Raw genomic sequence first — 17,610 nt, forward strand, 5'->3', positions numbered from 1 at the left:
AGGGCAGCAGCTGCCATGGCTGCTGTTTTTGTACTCCTGCCCTCAAGCTGGCACCTGGGGCTGCTGCCCTCAGTGCCCCTTCCCCCTTCTTTAGTTACACTAGTGGCTGTAGCAACTGGTAAAAATGGGAACTTCACGCACACACGTGGTATAGCTACACCATGAACCCATCACTTCCATAGACAGCTGTTTTCAAGCATGCCTTACCTACACATGCACCAAACCCCACCCAAAATGCACCGGTGAAGCCACTCCAGGTGTCCTCCTGCAAGTGCTCTCCAGATCCATCTCTGCAATGCTTGAGTACACCTGTTGTAGTGCCCCAGAGAGACTTCACAGCTGCATTACTAGATTGGGCATATATAAAGCAGGGGGCAGGTGGAATTGGCCCTGTTCAGTGGCATCAGGGCTGTGGTGTAATCATAGCCAAAGTATTCTGCACCTCAGTATCAAAGCACAGTGCACTACCAGTGATAACGTCTCTGAGTTCACTGGAACAGCCTGTGAATGACCACAAGCTCTTTCAAGGAGCAGCCTGAGACTAGCTGCAGCAGAAGTTCCCATAGTCCCTGCTTGGCTGTGGTTTTCATTAATTAGCAGCACTGCATAGTTTCCAGAGTCCAAGCGCCTACAGGGAATAGTGTTACTTGATGTCTAATGCTGGGGTTGGCAGTAGCTTTTAAATTTTCCCAGTAAGAACGCAGCTCCCAGGGGTATGTGGCTACTCTTCCTCCTGTTTTTTTTCAGTGCTGCTGGATCCAATCTTAGATTTCATGGTGGGCCTTAGAGCAGCAGTTTCAGTTTGCTCTGGTTGGTCAATAATCCTGTCAGCAGAGCTTTTGTTCTGCATCCAAGAAAAGAAAATAGAGCTGGGGTACAGCAATTTGCTTTACATTCCTGAAGAGACACAATGATCCCAGTTTCCTACTGTGACATTGCCAGCTGCATCCAGGTCTCCCATGACATAACATCTCTGTATTAAGCTAAATCACAGTTCTTGCACAGATCACGAGATGTCTGCTTCCAGCAGGAAAAGGGAGACCCACAGTATAGGAAAAAGCAAATGACTGCCCTTTACAGACCCATCCTGTTCTGCTTGCACAAGAGACCCAAGCTAGATGTACACAGAACTGGAAGTGTCCCAGGACTGCCGTGGAGCAAAGCATCCAAGCAAAGAACTCTTTTGCCCGCCTGACCTCAGTTACACCAAAAGCAGTGATGGGAAAGAAATAACTTGGGAGAATAAAAGAAGGGACAGCAAGAATAAGCGTGTCCTATGCTGTTAGCAGAAACAAAGCAACAGTATGGACAGACCCCTTCCATTTAAGTGGGTGGGAGAAGAATTCACAATAAGCATGGCCAACCTGGGCTACAAACTTTCTCTCCTCTCAGACTGCAATTCCCTGGTACAGTCAAGAGGTCCCCTGCAGACCAGCCAAATAGTCTTTCACCCAAGAGCCTGGCCCAAGAACATACCTGGAGCATGAATCCAAATGACCACTCCTAGCCCTCACAGAATAAGTTTGGGAATACACCCAAGTTCTGTAGACATGGCCTCTTCATTAAGGAAGTTCCCAAACCAATTACTCAACCCCAGCACAGCCAGGCCAAGCACCTTTTCAGCTTTGACCCTGCTGTTCTAGTTCCTAGTTCTCAGAAAAACCACGTAAGCCTCCAGCCAGCTAGATGAGGAGGATGTGTGTTAGGCTACATGAAAGCCAAGATACCTCAGTCCTCTTCACCTCTCTCATGTATAGGCTGGCTGGGAAAATACAGAGGTCAGACTCGAAGCACAGTCCTGCTCACAAGACATCCAGAGATGAGCAACAACTGCCCTACCCTCACGTCACCTCCCCAAGCCAAGCCTTCAGGCTACAGGTAACCTAGTTCCTTCCATCACTTCTGGCTGCAATTTGAGAACAGAGATTCTGCACATTTCAAAACATCAGAAAGGAAGCAACAGGCAGTTACAACCTCAGTATCCTAACAAAGGGCTCCCAAGAAGATATGCAGCTACTGCTATGCCACAGATGCCAACAGTGGTAGGATCCAGACGACTCTGTGAACCAAGCCTCTGCTCAATGAAGGGTGCAGAACCATTCCCCTGAGAATCAGATTGCGTCTTCTTGGCCCATAACAGCTGATCAAGGTATCTTGGAACAGTCCAAGTGGTAGAGGGTTCACCTGGGAAGGGGAGGCTTCCAGCCGAGACCCCGACTGCTCCATTCATGCTTCTGTGGGGAAAGGAGTGGTTTGGGAACAGCAAATTCTACACCTCTGCTGGAGATTGGGTAAAATGATCACTGAGGTCCCTTCCAACCCTAGCATTGTATAAATCCTCCTCATCCTCCCAACTAGCCAGAAGAACCTGGATTTAAAAAAATAGAGACATACTCCTGTCATGTCTTTTATCAGACCACCTTTGTACTGAACCAGACACACTAGTTACCCACAAGCATAGGTGACTGGTACCATCTGAGTTGGGGGGCATGTGTCCCCCCCAGTGACAGTCAGCGACAGGGGGGTACCCCCCCACAGAGCCAATCTCGCCAACTGGGGGCTATGTAGTATAGAGACACGAGAAGTAATTCAACTATTTGGCTTAATTACCAGTAGGCGCATCTACACAAGACACCTTACTGCATAGCAGACTAATTTGATGTGAAGCAAAGTGTCACCATCTATACATACATGGCAATTGGGGCACAGTAGACTAATTTACTGAGCTGCTGAATAGTACTGTCAGATACAAGTAGTAAATTACTGTGCTTAAATACATGTGCAGATGGTGACATCAGGATTGGTTTACTCCAGCTCAAATTGAGCGAGAGTATATACAGTCACATTAATTGCACATGTAGACACTCCCAGTCTAATAATAGCAGCCTAGGGTTGTTATGGGCTAAATTTATCCTGATAGCCTGCCACCCATACCTAAGCTAGCTGGTTTAAAAGCTACCCTAGCCATTTCTTCTTTGCATCGCAGTCTGGAGTGCAGACATACCTACCCTAATGGGCAAAGCAACTAGTCTGAGGTCACCTAGCAGGCCAGTGGTAGAGTGAGGAACAGAACCCATGGCACAGCCTGCCAGTCCAACATGTGATCCTCTGGAACTTGGGGCCTCCATCACACAGCAGCCAAGAAGCACACTAAGCCACTGTCTTCCTGCTTCTATAGGTCACCCAATGGGAGAAAAGCATCTCCCACCTTCAGTGCTTGTTGCATAGCAAGCCCAAGTGCCAGACTAGGAGGAGTGCATACTTCCCCTCTCCTCCCGTCTCTCCCTTCCACACCCCTCCACATACTCACAACACACTGCTTGTCTTTCAAAACTTTTTATTGTCAGCAAATAACAAAAAGAGTCAGTTTTGCTGTCTCACTGTGGGAGAAGTGGGTGTTCTGGTGGAAAGGAGCCTGAAGGAGATACAGCTGTTGGCAAGGCAAGTTCCCTTAACCTAGCATGCCCAGCTGAGTTGGAGACAGAGCACATGGTCTGCGGCTCTGCTACCATTACCTGCCTAGCAGGTAAGGAGTAGGGCAATGCAACGGCTGGGGCATTTATAAGGGGAGGGAGGTTACCTGGGGAGTGTACATCATTCTCTGAACCAGGAAGCACATTTACATCTGCTTATAAATAAACAAAGACATAAAAAGAACCACATACCACGAATGGGTCTCTTCAAAGCAGGCAGAGACAGGAGCCCTTGTACATTTCACAACACTCAGGTGTTTCCTAGCCACGGTCCCAACATTGCCAGACTCTCCCTACAGCCCTCACCGGCCTGCTGGGCATCAAAAGTGGAGAGATCCTCTATGGTGAAGACATGGTGCCTTGTGTACCCACTGGAAGTGCTCCCTCCCTGACCATCTTAGACTGCAGTGCTCACCTTCATGCCCAGTGCACTTTAGAGGGATGTGAGCTGCAGTTACACACTCCTCCTACAAACCAGGCTCTACTGGGTAGCACTGCTACTAGAATCCAGAGACCACCTACTGACCCGTCCTTGCAGAACAATACTCAGAAGCAGCTGCATGGCATCCTCCCCTGGGACATAACCACAATGCAGAGGACTCCCCTCACTGCTGGGAAAGAACACAGGGTTGGCATACTGAGGGCTGGTTCCCGCAAAATCCATGCTCCCAGTACAGCTGCCTGGTGAAGAGAACGAGGCAACAGTTTGCCAAGTGACATAGCAGAGCATTACCCCAGAAAGAAACGTGGTGGTGGCCACTGATTCCCAGATAACACAGCACTTCCTGAGAAGCTGTATAGCCACTGACCAGACCTTCTGCCCTAGAAAGCCAGCAAGCCACGGTATGACAGTGACACAGCTGGAAGGCCACAAAGCCCTTCACTTGAGCTGTTGAGAGTCCCTGAGACAAGATCTTATCCTAACAATGTATCTACTTGATGCCTGGGTGGGAATTTAGGTGTATAGCTTTCTCCCAAGCTCGTTCCAGGTTTTGTCCTTGGCACTCTAAGCACTGCCCAAAATAAGATTAAACTGTATGCTCACAGTAGAAGGTGCTCCCATGCAGACCAACCGGTACTTCTACCACACTTGCATCCTGCAATCCGGGTGACAGGCTGCCCAGTGCCACCCCACCCCGCTTTGTAGTGATTTGTGCCCAGATCTGCAGGCTCCTCTAACCTCACAGCCAGGAGAAACAGCCAAGTCTCACACTGCTCTGGGACCGCAGTTCAATAGGGACGAGCTAGAATTCAGCACTGTTCAAGTGGCAGTGCAGCAAGTGCCTGCACTAGCTGGGGATCATATCAGGACTGCAAACTGGAACCCAGGCAAGGCCTCTTCCCCCAGAACACCCTACATGGTCAGACCACTTGGAGAGGGTTTAAAATTGATGTGCCAGGTGACTAAGAGTTATGCCCATGAAAATTCTCCCTCAACCCCCACCCACTGCCTAGGATGCAATTGAGGGCATAGGGGTCAACAGAGAACCCCACTGAGGGTTTAGGAGAGAGTCAGGCATGTTGGGAGTGACCAGAGAGATGCTTTCTACCTTTGCCTTTAAACATCAAAGCTTATATTATAGACTATATTATAAAATCCAGAAGGCAGGGCCACCCTGCCCAGAATACAAACAGCAGAGAGAGCACAGCTCTGTGACCAGCTGGGCTAAGGTCTGCTCCAATGCGGGACTTCACCATCACCGAGCTAAGCTACTTCTACAAACAGGAGTTTAGTAATGAGGAAGCAGTGTGAGTGGCCTGTGGTGGGCAGACAGGAAGGAACCTCCTAGGGCTGGTCCTTTGCTTCAGGGTCTTTGTCATAGATGTAACTTCCCACAGCTCCAGTGTTCACTCCTGCAGCAGAGACAAAGCCATGTGTCAGGGTAGGGCTGAGAGACCTGGGCAGGGCATGGAGGGCAGATATATCCCCAAAGACCTGGCAGGGGACCCTGAGCAGAACTCTAAGGATGAAAGTGCAGCCATGGAAGATGGGGACTGAGGAAGCCAGGAGAAAGCCCAGTGCAGGAGACTGACACAAGCCTGTCCCTCCTTCCTCAGAAGCTAGCTCCAGGGTTTGACTCCGCCCTCCCTGCATGAAGGGAGCTCCCCCCGTCCACCCTGCTGGACCTGACACCACAATCCAAGACTTGCTGACCCCAGAGGGAGAAGGGCAGCTGCACATTAGAGAACATATTTACCCATGGCACAGCTGCTGGATGCTGCCCTCTCTAAAGAACTAGGAAACCTTTGACTAGTCAAGCCCTTTGGGGGACTCCCTGCCCCAGGCTCTGGGAGAGCTAGGTTACCCCTACTCTATCTTCTCTCTACTGACCAAATCCTAGGATGGCAACGCTCACAACACCCATTTAGTCCAGTGGGTCTTCCCCTTCTACAGCCAGCTCAGCAAGGTCATCACCTACCCCACCTGGGTCTGTATGTACCAGGCAGGATTTGGGAACCTTGCCTTACTCCACTCTCATACCTGCTCTGTGGAGTTGCTGGCTGCACACAGAGCCCTGCCGACCACCACCTGTCTAGCTGAACCATACAAACATGCCTGTTCAGATGCTATGCACCAGGCCATATTAACATGCATGTTCAAGTGCTATACACTGTGGGGGCACAGTGCCCACAACCACCAAGAGCAGCAGGTGGCCCTCCTGCACCCTTCCTGCCCTTGCCTTTGACCCCTGGAAGTCTCCTCTCTCCCCCAGTTCTGTCACCCCTCTCCAACAGTCCGCACTGCACACAGCACACTTACCCTTTGGCCCAAAGAGGATCCCGTAGCAGGGCTTATGGCAGTAGGGTTGCCCATCATGCTGCAGAAGGAGAGAAACACATCAGCACAGACACTACTCAATAGACACAGAGAACTGCCCTAGTAACCCTCCTAGGCCCCCCTGCCAAAGCCACAGCTGGGCAGCTGTGGAGCCACCAGGAAGCTGCCAGAGTCCTGTGCCACCTGCACTGGTGCCCTGGGAAGAGAATGCTGCTTGACCTGGAAGCTGTCTAGTGCTTCCCCTGTGCATACCCAAGGGCACACAGAGCTGTGGGACAGAAGCAGGCAGAAAAACACTTTCATCCCAGCTCAGTCCTAGCCTTCTTTCTCCCTATGACAGCACCACTCCAACCCCCAGTAGTGGCAGCTGCTCATAGTGGCACTCACCCACCCCACTTAACACTGTGCTGGGAGTAGCAGAATAGCTGACCACAGGCTTTTTCCTCCCATCCCAGCCTTCCCACAGCAGAGGTTTCCTCCATCACCAGCACTAGTTTCTCATTTCAAATCTGCTCTGACCTCTGGTGGGCAAGTCTGGAGTTGCTGAACAAGCCCGAGAGAAGTAGGAATCGGTGCCTAAGTCACGAAATGTGGGGGCAGCGGGCAGCGGAATGAGAGTACTGGCTAAGGCTAGATAGGTAGGAAAGCCTTGGGACTGTGTTCAGCACTGCTTGCCCATTTCTACAGCCAGTGACCTAGCTACAGAGGAGCTCTAATCATGCTTGCCCACTTCAGACCAGCTACAGAGGGCTGGCAGAGCTGGCTGCGGACGCAAGCACTGGACAGCACAGGATGAGCCCTCTGTGCCTATTTCAATGCCGTGGAGTCAGGAGCACTGCCTCAGTGTATGCTCCCCTCTAGAAAGAGGCCAATGCCCAAGTGAGTGTTTGGTGTACCTTGGAGCACACAGTGCAAGAGCACCTCAGTGGAGAGGAAGGAGCCTGCACCAACATCTAGAGAAGGGGAGTTTGGTGTCTAGCCCTCTCCCATAGCTCCAGCATCCAGGGGGAAGGAAGGGCCAGAAAAAAAGTCTTGCTGGACAATGAGGGCCCAGGATTGCTCACACCTCTGCTCTCACACATGGGTTTTGGCCACATCATGTTAGCTTTGGGGATGCATGGGCCATGCTAAGAGCAAAGAGGGAACCCAATACTGTCAGAACGCAGCCTCTACTTAGTAAATACCTGGCACAGGGCATCACATACAGAGTTCTGGCTACGAGCCCCCCTGAGGTGGAAGGGGAAGATGTAATGCTGGTCAGGAGCACAAGAACCCTGGTCCCAAGTAGAAACCAACTCCTGGTTCCCCTCAGCAAGCCCCAGCCTGCCATACACACTCCTCTGTCCAGGTGATCTGCACCATCAATGGATTCATCATCAAGCAGGTCAAATAAGGTCTCCTGCTGGGTGCAGCCCAACTACAGATACCACTTCCCCCAGACGAAACACCTTCTTTGCTTCACAGAGTGTCATTCAAGGCGAAGAGCAGAGCAGAAGCATGAAAGGCTCCTTTGGAGGGGATTTTATATTTGAGAAGTTGCATTCAGTCCTTTGCTGCTCTTAAATGGGCTCACCCAAGGAATACCTGCATGTACACATGCCTGGGGAAGGGGAATGCCTGCTTGAGGGAGAAAATAAATGCCAGGCAGTCAGTTAGGTCAGGACACGTCCCCAGTCCTCACCTCAGCATGGCCCCCAGGGGTTAGAGTCTTACTGCAGCGTTCACAGCGCAAGCAGGGCCGGTGCCAGTCCTTCCCCAGCGAAGTTACCTTCTCAGCTGGAGTGGAGACAAAAGCAACACAATCAGAGGAAGCTCTTCAATGCCTGTCTTGGCTTAAGTCTGTCCGAGTCATGCGTTCCCCAGTGCTAGCTCCCCTGCACCTCTGGGAAGGTGCAGAATTACTCACTAGCAAAGGTAGCGCAAGGTAAATGGGGGGGCTGTCACTGCACAGCAGTACAAGGGACTTTCAGTATTATATGAGAGGTCCCTGCTAGGCATTGTGCAGAGCATTTGCCAAACAAAATGAGAGGACAGAGGGGCAGCAACCTGCCTGAGGTTGCCTGAATGCCTCTTGGAGCAGCTCCTGTCCCCTCACGTGATCATATCCTTCAGATCCCTCCTTTAGCAACCAACATCTCCCCACAATGGAAGCACAACCTTGTGATTAGGGCTCCCAGATATCAGCCCAGCAGCCTGGGTTCCACTGTTGACTCTGTTACAGACGCTCAACATGACCCTGGGCACATCATTTAATCTCTGGGGGCTGCTGCTTCCCAGCAGCCATTTCCATTTAGGATTTCATGCTGTTTGAGGCAGGAACTCTCTCTTTTCATGTCTGTATACAGCACTGACCCCATGGGCCCTGCCCTGTGCTGGGAGCTCACAGGAAAGAAACCACCACCAGGGTGTGAACAGGGCTTACCAAAGTAGACTCTCTTCCCACAGCGTGGGCACATGTTGGGCTCTCCAGTGAAGGTGGTGACACTGGAGGCTGGAACACAAAAAGAAAACAGTTTGAAGCCCTGATAAAATTAGAACAAATGCTCCCCCTGATGGTACCGGGGCCATCTGGCTTTTCTGACAGCACTGACCAGTCACTCTGGCACCTCATGGTGGCAGAGGGCTCTGCTCAGTGCCCAAGCCAAAGGTTTCTATCCACTGCAGAATCAACAGGCTAAAGCCCACCGCTAGAAACTAGGGCTGGTCTCTTCAAGCTGTATAAGAAATAGTATCCTCCCTCCTGCCCTGCCGTCTCAAACAAAATCAAAGGCACTCTGTTGTTTGTCACTGAAGCAGGAGCCAGCATTCCTCACTGATAAGCTATCATTGAAAAAGCAACAACCCATCATGGTCCCTGCAGTAGCTCAGCAAATCCCAGTTGGGCGGGGATTCGAAAATCAATTCCGTGAATCATAGAATCGCAGGGCTGGAAGGGATCCCGAAGGATCATCGGGGTCCAGCCCCCTGCATGAGCAGGAAAGATATCTGGGGTCAGGTGATGCCAGCCAGGTGACCGTCCAGTCTTCTGTTGAAGACTTCTAGGGTAGATGATTGCACCACCTCTGGGGGGAGCTTGCTCCACAGTTTGGACACTAGTTGTGAAGAAGTTTTTCCTAATGGTCAGCCTGAAACTGTCTTCCAGGAGTTTGTGGCTGTTGTTTCTAGTTTTCCCCCAGGGTGCCCAGGTGAACAGTTGTTCACCGAGCCCCTGATGTACGCCTCTGATATAGCGGTAAGCCGCAATCAGGTCCCCTCTCAGCCTTCTTTTCTTTAGGCTGAAGAGTTCGAGATCCCTCAGCCTCTCCTTGGACAGCTTGCCATGCAAGTCTCCGATCAATGCATAACATAGTAACAGAGGGAGGATACAGAGAGGAGGAGCACAGACCCAGCAAGGATGGAGTGAGTATGCGTGTGTGTGTGTGAAGGACGGCATGAGCTGGTAAAAAATGTGGAGGGAGAGCACCCCACAAGCAGGTAGTAGTAAGGTCGGGGGAGGGGGTGAACCCCCTCCAAGGATTTCCTCTACAACTTGAGCACCTGTCTGTGCTACAGCATTAGTGCAAGGGAAAGCAAATACACAGGGAAACAAAGCACAGACAGCTCCCGTCTGTAGCTGACACAATGAGCTGAAACTGATGTGGGACTTATGCCCCTTCAGACATCAGCTACCCCAGAGTGAATGCACACATGTACGTATGCATGTACATCCACACCTGAACACAGGACCTGAGTTATAACAGCCATTATTTTTGCTGCAACAGCCCAGCTCCTCAAAACCAGAGATTATCTGAGAGAACATTCACCCCATGAAGACTCGAAGGGCTGGGGATGAGCACAAGCACACGCTTGAGAACCCAGAGCTGTCAGGGGGGCTGCAAGCTGATGAATAAGTAAACTCAGTGGGGAACTTGACTGCTCCAAAAGCTAGGCCTCGGCTACCAACAAAGCACTTTAGGGTCCACCTGAGGTAGATGAACTCTTGGCTGGTTTAAGAGCCAATTCAATCCCACCGGTACCCCCTCTGAGTTGATTTCTGGACAAGCTGCAATAGTTCCCACAGTCTCCCCGTGGCGCTGTTCCACTGTGCCTGTCAACGGCTCCCCAAGCAGTGCGTATCAGGAGAGAAGCCAGCAGCTGTGGGGCAGCAGAGAGCACTGCATCAGAAACGGGACTAATGTGGATCCAGGACAATCCTGTAAGAGGCCACATACCAGCTCAGCAAAGCCCACAAGGATGCACTGGAGCCAGAGGGCTAGAGTTGGCCCAGTTCACAAAATCATTGAATCCTGTGAGACAGCCAGAGCCCCAGGGGGCCATACTAGCAGAGACACAGTTCTGACGGCCAAGAATGCCAACAGTGCACTGGGCCCAAATGCTAGGCCCATTGTATCACTGTACAGGTCAAGTCACAGTCCCACACAGGCTCCAAGCACAGACTGCAGCAGCATCTGTAGGGAGCCACAGCACAGCCAACTCAGTCAAAGTCTTAGCTACCACTCCTGTCCAGTCTGCCCTTACCTCACCTGTCCACTCATTTTGCAATCCCCAATCACCCCTAATACTCTCCTCCTTCCTTATTGGAGCTCCCTGGTCAACCTGCAGCATTCAATTTATGGCAGTGGGGTGACCCCCTTTGGCACCAACCTTTGCTAGGTCCTTTGGGTGGGGCGCTGACCTTCTTCTCTTCCACCTTTGAAACATGCTCAATGGGCCCCGGAGCCGTCTGCCCTTCAATCTGAGGCTTTTCATAGATGTAGGACCCAGCTCCACCAATGTTCACACCTGCAACAAGAGCAGCAGCATTTATAGAGGTCATATCCCAGACACCCTTCCAGGCTCTAAGCCTCCCAGTAGGCCAAAGCCAACTGGGCACAACCAGCTGCAAAGGCCGCACCGCCTGTCTCTTCAGCACACCTATGTCTGGCTTGCTCAGGGATGACACTTACTCAAATTGGACCTTTTGAAGACACACAGCTAGGCAGGCCTGACATGCATAAACTGCAGCCTCCAAACCCTTCTCCCATGTATGAGCCAGGGTTATCTGCCTCCCATGCTGTTTTTACCTTGGGACCATTTTATCTGCTGGGAGCAGACATAGTTGGAGGCAGTAACCCTCCCTGCAGCTTGTAGGGGAATTAGTTAACAGAGAACTGTCATGACTTCATTCCTCCACTCTCTTGACAGGACGTTTCCGCACTATCTCACAGGCAGGTCTGCAAAGAACACATCCCATTAAAACTTATTGCTGATCTCGAGCCACTCTGTGCATGACTTGGGGGCCCAAGAAACAGAAACACTGACCTGGAGGCATTCTGGGTTTCCTAAAGGAAAATCCTGACACAGCTTTGGCCTGTGCTATCCTATTCTTGGGCTGTTTTCAGCATCCTAAACACCCTCCTGTCAGCCAAGACAGGAGGAGACAAGGCTGATGAATAATTCAAGAGAGGGCTACAGCCCTGGAAGTGCAGGAAATAAAAACCCTGAGGAAGGAAGCCAAAAAGAAGGGTCAGGAATGCAGACATACCTTTGGGTCCAAACAGTGTTGCATAGCAGGGCTTGTGGCAAAAGGGCTTCCCATCGTGCTACGAGAGAGAGAGGGGTGGGGGGGACGACAGTCAGAAATGCAGCTGGCAGGAGCCTCTAAGAGGCACCAAACTCTCAGGACAGGCACGCTGCAGCACAGCTTCAGACACTGCAAACATGCTTGCACATTTCATCCAGTGTACCAAAGGTACCTGAACACTGCAGACAGACAGTCAACTGGGAGGCCTAACACCAAACACTGGCACCCTTTAGACATATTAGTCACCCATGCAGTTCAGATGCAGAGGCAGGGCATTCTAGGAAGACCGGGGACTATCCATAAGCACAACCACTTTCTACCTCCAACAGCACAAGGGGTCCCCTACCAAAAGAACCCACCCCCAACTGTGAGCATCACTTAGGAGTTTGTCTAGCTTTTGGTCTCCAATGGCCTGTAATGAGCAGCACTATCCCAGGGCTCAGGAGAAAAGGACTGAAATCCCTGCTGCACCACAGTCCCTCTGCATGACCTGAGGCGTGTCTCTGCTCCTCAGCTGCTCACATGTACAAAATGGGAGACCACAGTCTGGTCCTATTACATAGGGAGATGGCTGAGAACAGCCCCAGTGAAGGACCTTGGGAATGTATCCTCCACTCATTTCAGGGTAAAAAGCACTTATTAGAGCATAACCCACCCCACTCATGTCATGGAGCAATCTCCACACCTCCGAGCCTCTCTCAGCAGAATGGAGTTTGCCACAAAACACTAACCAACCTAATACAACTAGGCCTCTGTGGTGCCCTTCTGCACTCCTTAGAGGTACCTTAGAGGCAGACACCACGCGATACTGCACTCAAAGGCATCCACTCTACAGGTAAGCTTGGTCTCTGTTCCCAGTCATTAACTTGCTCAATGTAAGCATCTGCAGAGCTCCCAGGCATTTGCCTGAGTCAGCATTCTGGTTTCTTTGCATTGATGTACCTCCCAAAGAATGAAACAGTCCCAGAGAAAAACACCACATGAAAGAGAGGGAGTGCCCAAACCCCACAGTATCTTTAGACTGAAACCCTGCAACATGACACAAGGAGCTGGTAACATATGATCTTGCTTTTTAACATAATCTCTGGGTTGGGTTTTTTCTTGGTTTTTTGGGGCAAGGGAGGGAAAGGCAGGGGTTGGTATTTAATGGGAGCCATGCACGTCACGGTGGCAAGTTTGGGCCATTTCTTTTAAGTGACTGCTCATCTCTTCTGGAGTTTAGGCTGGATCGTTACTTCAGTATTGCAAAGAATTAAGATGGACTGTGTAATAATACACATACTGCCCACCTTCAGTCTACTGTCCACCTTCATATATAAAGAAATGCCAGTGCAGAAGGCTAAAAAGATACATTGCTCCAGATGTATTGCGGTCTATATGCCAGAAGAGAAACATTTTTAGAAAGCAAGTGCACAGGATAGCAAGGCATCACACAAAGGGGTCTGTTAGCAGGATCTGGAGACTGGTGTCAGTCATCCTACATGAGGGAGAACAGAAACCTCACACCAGACCTTTCTGTGGCATAAGTTGCTACACTGAAGGAAAGAGATTTTAGAAATTCTGATGAGGTTTTAATGCCGATGTGGGCAAAATCCAGCCCACAGGCTGGAAGCAGTCCACCAAGTGATCCTATCCCATCCGTGGCTGGTCCCTCAGCCCCACCTGGCCCAGCCCAAGCCATGATGCATGTAGCCGGTTCCAACCCCCTGGGCATGCAGCGGGGCTGGGGTTGCATGGCTGCTGGACTCAGTTTCCCAGAAGTCCTGGTAGTGGCTCCTTCTAGTTGTGCTGTCAGAGTTGCTGACACTGCCGGCCCCACTGCCCAGGCACCCTGGCCCATCCTCCCTGCACCTTCCTCCAAGGGCGCAGGACAGAGCAGGCAGGTGGGCAGGGTCTCCACGGAGAGAGGCCCGGGACCCTCATGGGCAGGATGCGCTGGACTAAGTGGATGGGATGGGGCTGAGAGAGAGCAGATTTTCAGCAAAGGATGGGCAGGTGGGGCCAGAGCTGGAGCTGGGGCCAGGATCATGGGATGGTGACAGCGTGGGGCCAGGGCATGCCCTGTTGCCAGGGGTCCCAGTCAGTCTCTATGAAGACGCCCCCTGCCCACCACTCACGCCATCCAGTGCCCCTGGCCATGGGTGTGGAGCAGACAGGCCCAGGCTGGATTGGATCAATTGCCACCCCACCCCTCACCCCCAACTCCAGGCCCACAGCTCACCCAAACCCCTAAGTGGCCCTCCAGCCCAAATAATTGCCCACCCCTGTCTTAATGTTTTGTTTTGTTTTGTTTTGTTTTGTTTTTTTTTAAGATGAGGCCCATGGAGTGCTACCTGCAGGGCCACCATTACCAAAAGACCTGGTCAAAATACCCACACACAGTCAAGAATTTCAAAGATTTATTTCTGAAGTTAATCCTTGATATTTCTTTTCTTGTGCACACTAGTTTCAAAGATGATTTTCTAAAAAAAAAAAAAAAAAAAAAAAGTACTTTCATTTGGTTTGGGTATTCTATCCAGCCAAGCAATCAAAATAGACATTAAGATAAATGGTCCTGAGGTTAGACAGAAGAACGCCAAAAATGGATAAACGTTATAGGACTTCATAGCCCCAGAAGCTCCCACAGGAAAAGCAAAAACAAATAACCATTTCCCAATAAAAAGAACAGCCTTAAAACAGAGACAATGAAGGGAAAACAGCATCCACTGCACAAGCCAAATACAGTTATTTTTTGTTGTTGTTGTTGTTTACGATTTTCATTGAAACGTTCTGAAACATTGTGAAAAATTCAAAAATGTTCCATGAAAATCCAAGAGGCTGAATTCAGGATGAGTTCATTGCGACAAAAACTCATTTGCTGGAAAAGTGCTGATCAGCTCTAGGTGGAATGGGTTCAGATTGCTCTGTCAATTAAATGGCATAATATAGCTTTCCCAGGGGCACAGGTTTCAGGCACAACATCTCTGAAGCCTGCCAGGGTTCAAGCTAAAAACCTGACTGTACTGGAAATGCTGCATTTCTCATGGCACATGACACCCATTTATATCCCCAACAGATAAGATGCTGGGTCATAAGCCTAACACTGCCCTGTAGTTAGACACACAATCACCTGCACAGCTCCCGCCACTGAAATTTTGAAATCCATGTTTAATCAATACTTAGCTCTCCTCTACCCCACACAGCAGTGCCTTAAATGTCATCATCGTTATCCCCACTTTACAGATGGGGAACCTGAGGCACAGAGAAGGAAAGATAATTGTCTGAGGTCACCCAACATATCAGTAAAAGAGAAGCTAGGAGGGCTGCCACGGACACCCCTGGCCTTCCTCCCTGCACCACCATCTGTGCACTGTGCAGGGAATTCCAGGGCAAGCCACTGCCATAGGGCTTTCTCCAGAGCACATGAAGTGGTCGTGGCTCCTGGCTGGACAAGGAGGCATTCAAGTCTGAGAAGTTTACAGGCCAATGGAGGCAAGTGTGATACTTCAGGACAATCTGCCTGCAAGCGAACAGAGAGAGTGCAGAAAAGAGGTGGGTTATAAAGAAGAACAGAGAGAAGTAGCTATGCACCGGGGGAAGAACACATCTTGCCTGGGATTTGGGAGACCTGGGGTTTAGTCCTAGCTCTGCCACTGAACTGCTCTCTGGCCTTAGGCAGGCCATTTTGTCTCCATAAGCTGGCTTCCCACACCCAACATTTGCCCATTTAGGCCACGTCAAACATCCCATGCACGTGTGGGTTCCCTGGAGACAACAAGCAGCGGTGCACCTCGTGCCACTGCTAGCTGTCCCTGGGGACTGCATGTGCCACACACCCTCTGGCATGCAGCAAGTTACCCTGGGTGTGGTAAGGGAGGCTGAGGCTAGCACTGAGCTGGTCCCAGCAGCCTCACCTGGAGTCCTAGGGGCTGTAGCAGCAGTGATCCTGCCTCCCAGAGGCTGGCCAGCGGCAGTGGGGGGCTCCAGCCAGCCAAACTCCAGGTCTGAGTGGCGCACACTGCCCCTGCATATGCTGCTCCACTTTTCTCCCCTCACAGGTTTTTCTGATCCCTGGATATCCAGAGGTCATAGCAGAGAACTGAATGTGCAGTATGTGGTACCAGAGATGCATCTGTGGCGCAGCCATGCTCACCTGGACATGGCTTAGGCTGTAAACTTTTTGGGACAAGGATCATTTCTCACTACATAACTGTGCAGAAACCTGGCACATTGAAGCCTTGATCTCAGGTATTACTATAAACATACCAGTAGGGAGTAGAAGTCTGCTCAAGAAGGTGGGGACAAATGAGCTGTGAAACTGGGGTACAGGCTACCTCAGCAATGAGGACTAGGGAGATACAGGTCTACAAATGCCTTGTCCTGTCTTAACTACACAGGGTCTCCTTTCATTGCCCAGAAGCTGCTCTATGCCCAGGTTTCACCAGGATATTATGTTGGCGCAAGGCAGGAGCAATCTTGCCACTGGGATCAGAATAGGGTCACACCAGCAGTCAAGCCAGTGCATACTCACAGTGGCTGGGGAAGAGAGCAAGACATGATGCAGAGCGGGTGAGGGTGCTAGGTGAGTCTGGGGAGCTTCACTAAAGGAGAAAGAATTGGCCTGCCTGGGAGGGAGGGAGGGAGGGGGCGTTCTGCAGGGAGCCTACAAAGCAGGCGGCGCATCAGCTACACAGGCCAGGGTTCAGACCCCACAGAGCCAGGCTAAGGAGCTGCCACGGGAAAGGCAGGGAACTTCCAAAAGATTTGACTTCTCCCTTTTTGGCCTGGCATAAAAGTCCCTTCCCAAACACAGCACTCGTTTCCACAGAGCCACTATCTGCACCCTGCTATCAAACGGGCTGGTTCCTGAAGGGAAAGAGGTTTTCACTCTGGGAAGTGTGATAGACTGCGAGTCCTTCTCCCTGATGTCATGCCCTTATCACGAGGGCTGGGCCATGTGCACTGCCATCAGTTAGAGCAGCTGATGGAGAGACAGGACTGAGCATGCCAGAGGGCCTGAGATAATATTATTCCAGCTCCCAGCAGCCGTTTCCCCACCAGTCACTGGGAAAAGAGTCAAAGAAAAGAGAAAAAGAGCATTTGTGGTCTCTGGCACCAGGTCTTGGATGCTCAGCACATGTCCCTCTGCACGGAGCAGAGGAAATCAATTGGCCACATGTCTTCTCCCCTTGTTAAATGTGGAATGCGTCCCCAGAGGCAGGAACTCATGAGTCTCCCACGCAGAAGCACCCATCCAGCTGGGACGCACCAGGGCACATGCCTCCAGGGCAAGTCGCCACAAGATCCACTCTTTTCTTCCAAGGCACTGGGCAACCTTGGCCTCTCTGGCCAGACAGGCCACGAGGCACTTTGTTTGCCACCTGGCTCTGCTGCCTTGAAAGGCACCAAGATTCTGCAGACTGCATGAGCCAAACAATATTTACTGCTGCAGGGACCTAACTGGGGAAAGGACTTAGCAAGTATAGGTAGAGCTGGGAACACTGGGGCAGGCACCAAGCAAGCTTCCTTTGCAAGCTAGCTCCTCCCAGCAGCCTGCCCTGCACTGCCAATGCATCTACTTTAGACCTACAGCAACCCCTGCTCTTTAAATCCACTTCTCCCATCTCCTCCCATCCATGATATGGATCTCAGCCTGCTTCTTTCTCTGCCTGGCCAGTGAGCTGCAGCAAACCCTGCCTTTCTCCCCTGAGCCCTGCTAGTACCTACCAATCATCCCCCAGCCTCATCTACTGCACCCTGTCCTGAAACAACTCTGAAGCTGCAGCTGGTCTCTAGCCGTCCCATGCCTGCTGTCC

General features: G+C 51.1%; 1 protein-coding gene across 1 annotated transcript in view; it reads right to left on the bottom strand.

Annotated features, from left to right (window-relative positions):
• Window positions 1-3,320: 3,320 nt before the first annotated feature.
• Window positions 3,321-17,610, bottom strand: part of CRIP2 (cysteine rich protein 2) — a 55,458-nt gene continuing 41,168 nt past the window's right edge. The window contains exons 3-8 of the mRNA XM_090048821.1: window positions 11,777-11,834; window positions 10,897-11,034; window positions 8,675-8,743; window positions 7,934-8,028; window positions 6,235-6,292; window positions 3,321-5,327 (exon numbers count right to left, since the gene is read on the bottom strand). Of these exons, the coding sequence (XP_089904947.1) occupies window positions 5,260-5,327; window positions 6,235-6,292; window positions 7,934-8,028; window positions 8,675-8,743; window positions 10,897-11,034; window positions 11,777-11,834 (486 nt within the window). The 3' untranslated portion in view covers window positions 3,321-5,259. The remainder of the gene's footprint in view (window positions 5,328-6,234; window positions 6,293-7,933; window positions 8,029-8,674; window positions 8,744-10,896; window positions 11,035-11,776; window positions 11,835-17,610) is intronic.

The sequence above is a fragment of the Crocodylus siamensis genome, chromosome 5 (genome assembly GCF_052110815.1).
Source record: "Crocodylus siamensis isolate JL-2025a chromosome 5, ASM5211081v1, whole genome shotgun sequence".
NCBI lineage: Eukaryota > Metazoa > Chordata > Crocodylia > Crocodylidae > Crocodylus > Crocodylus siamensis.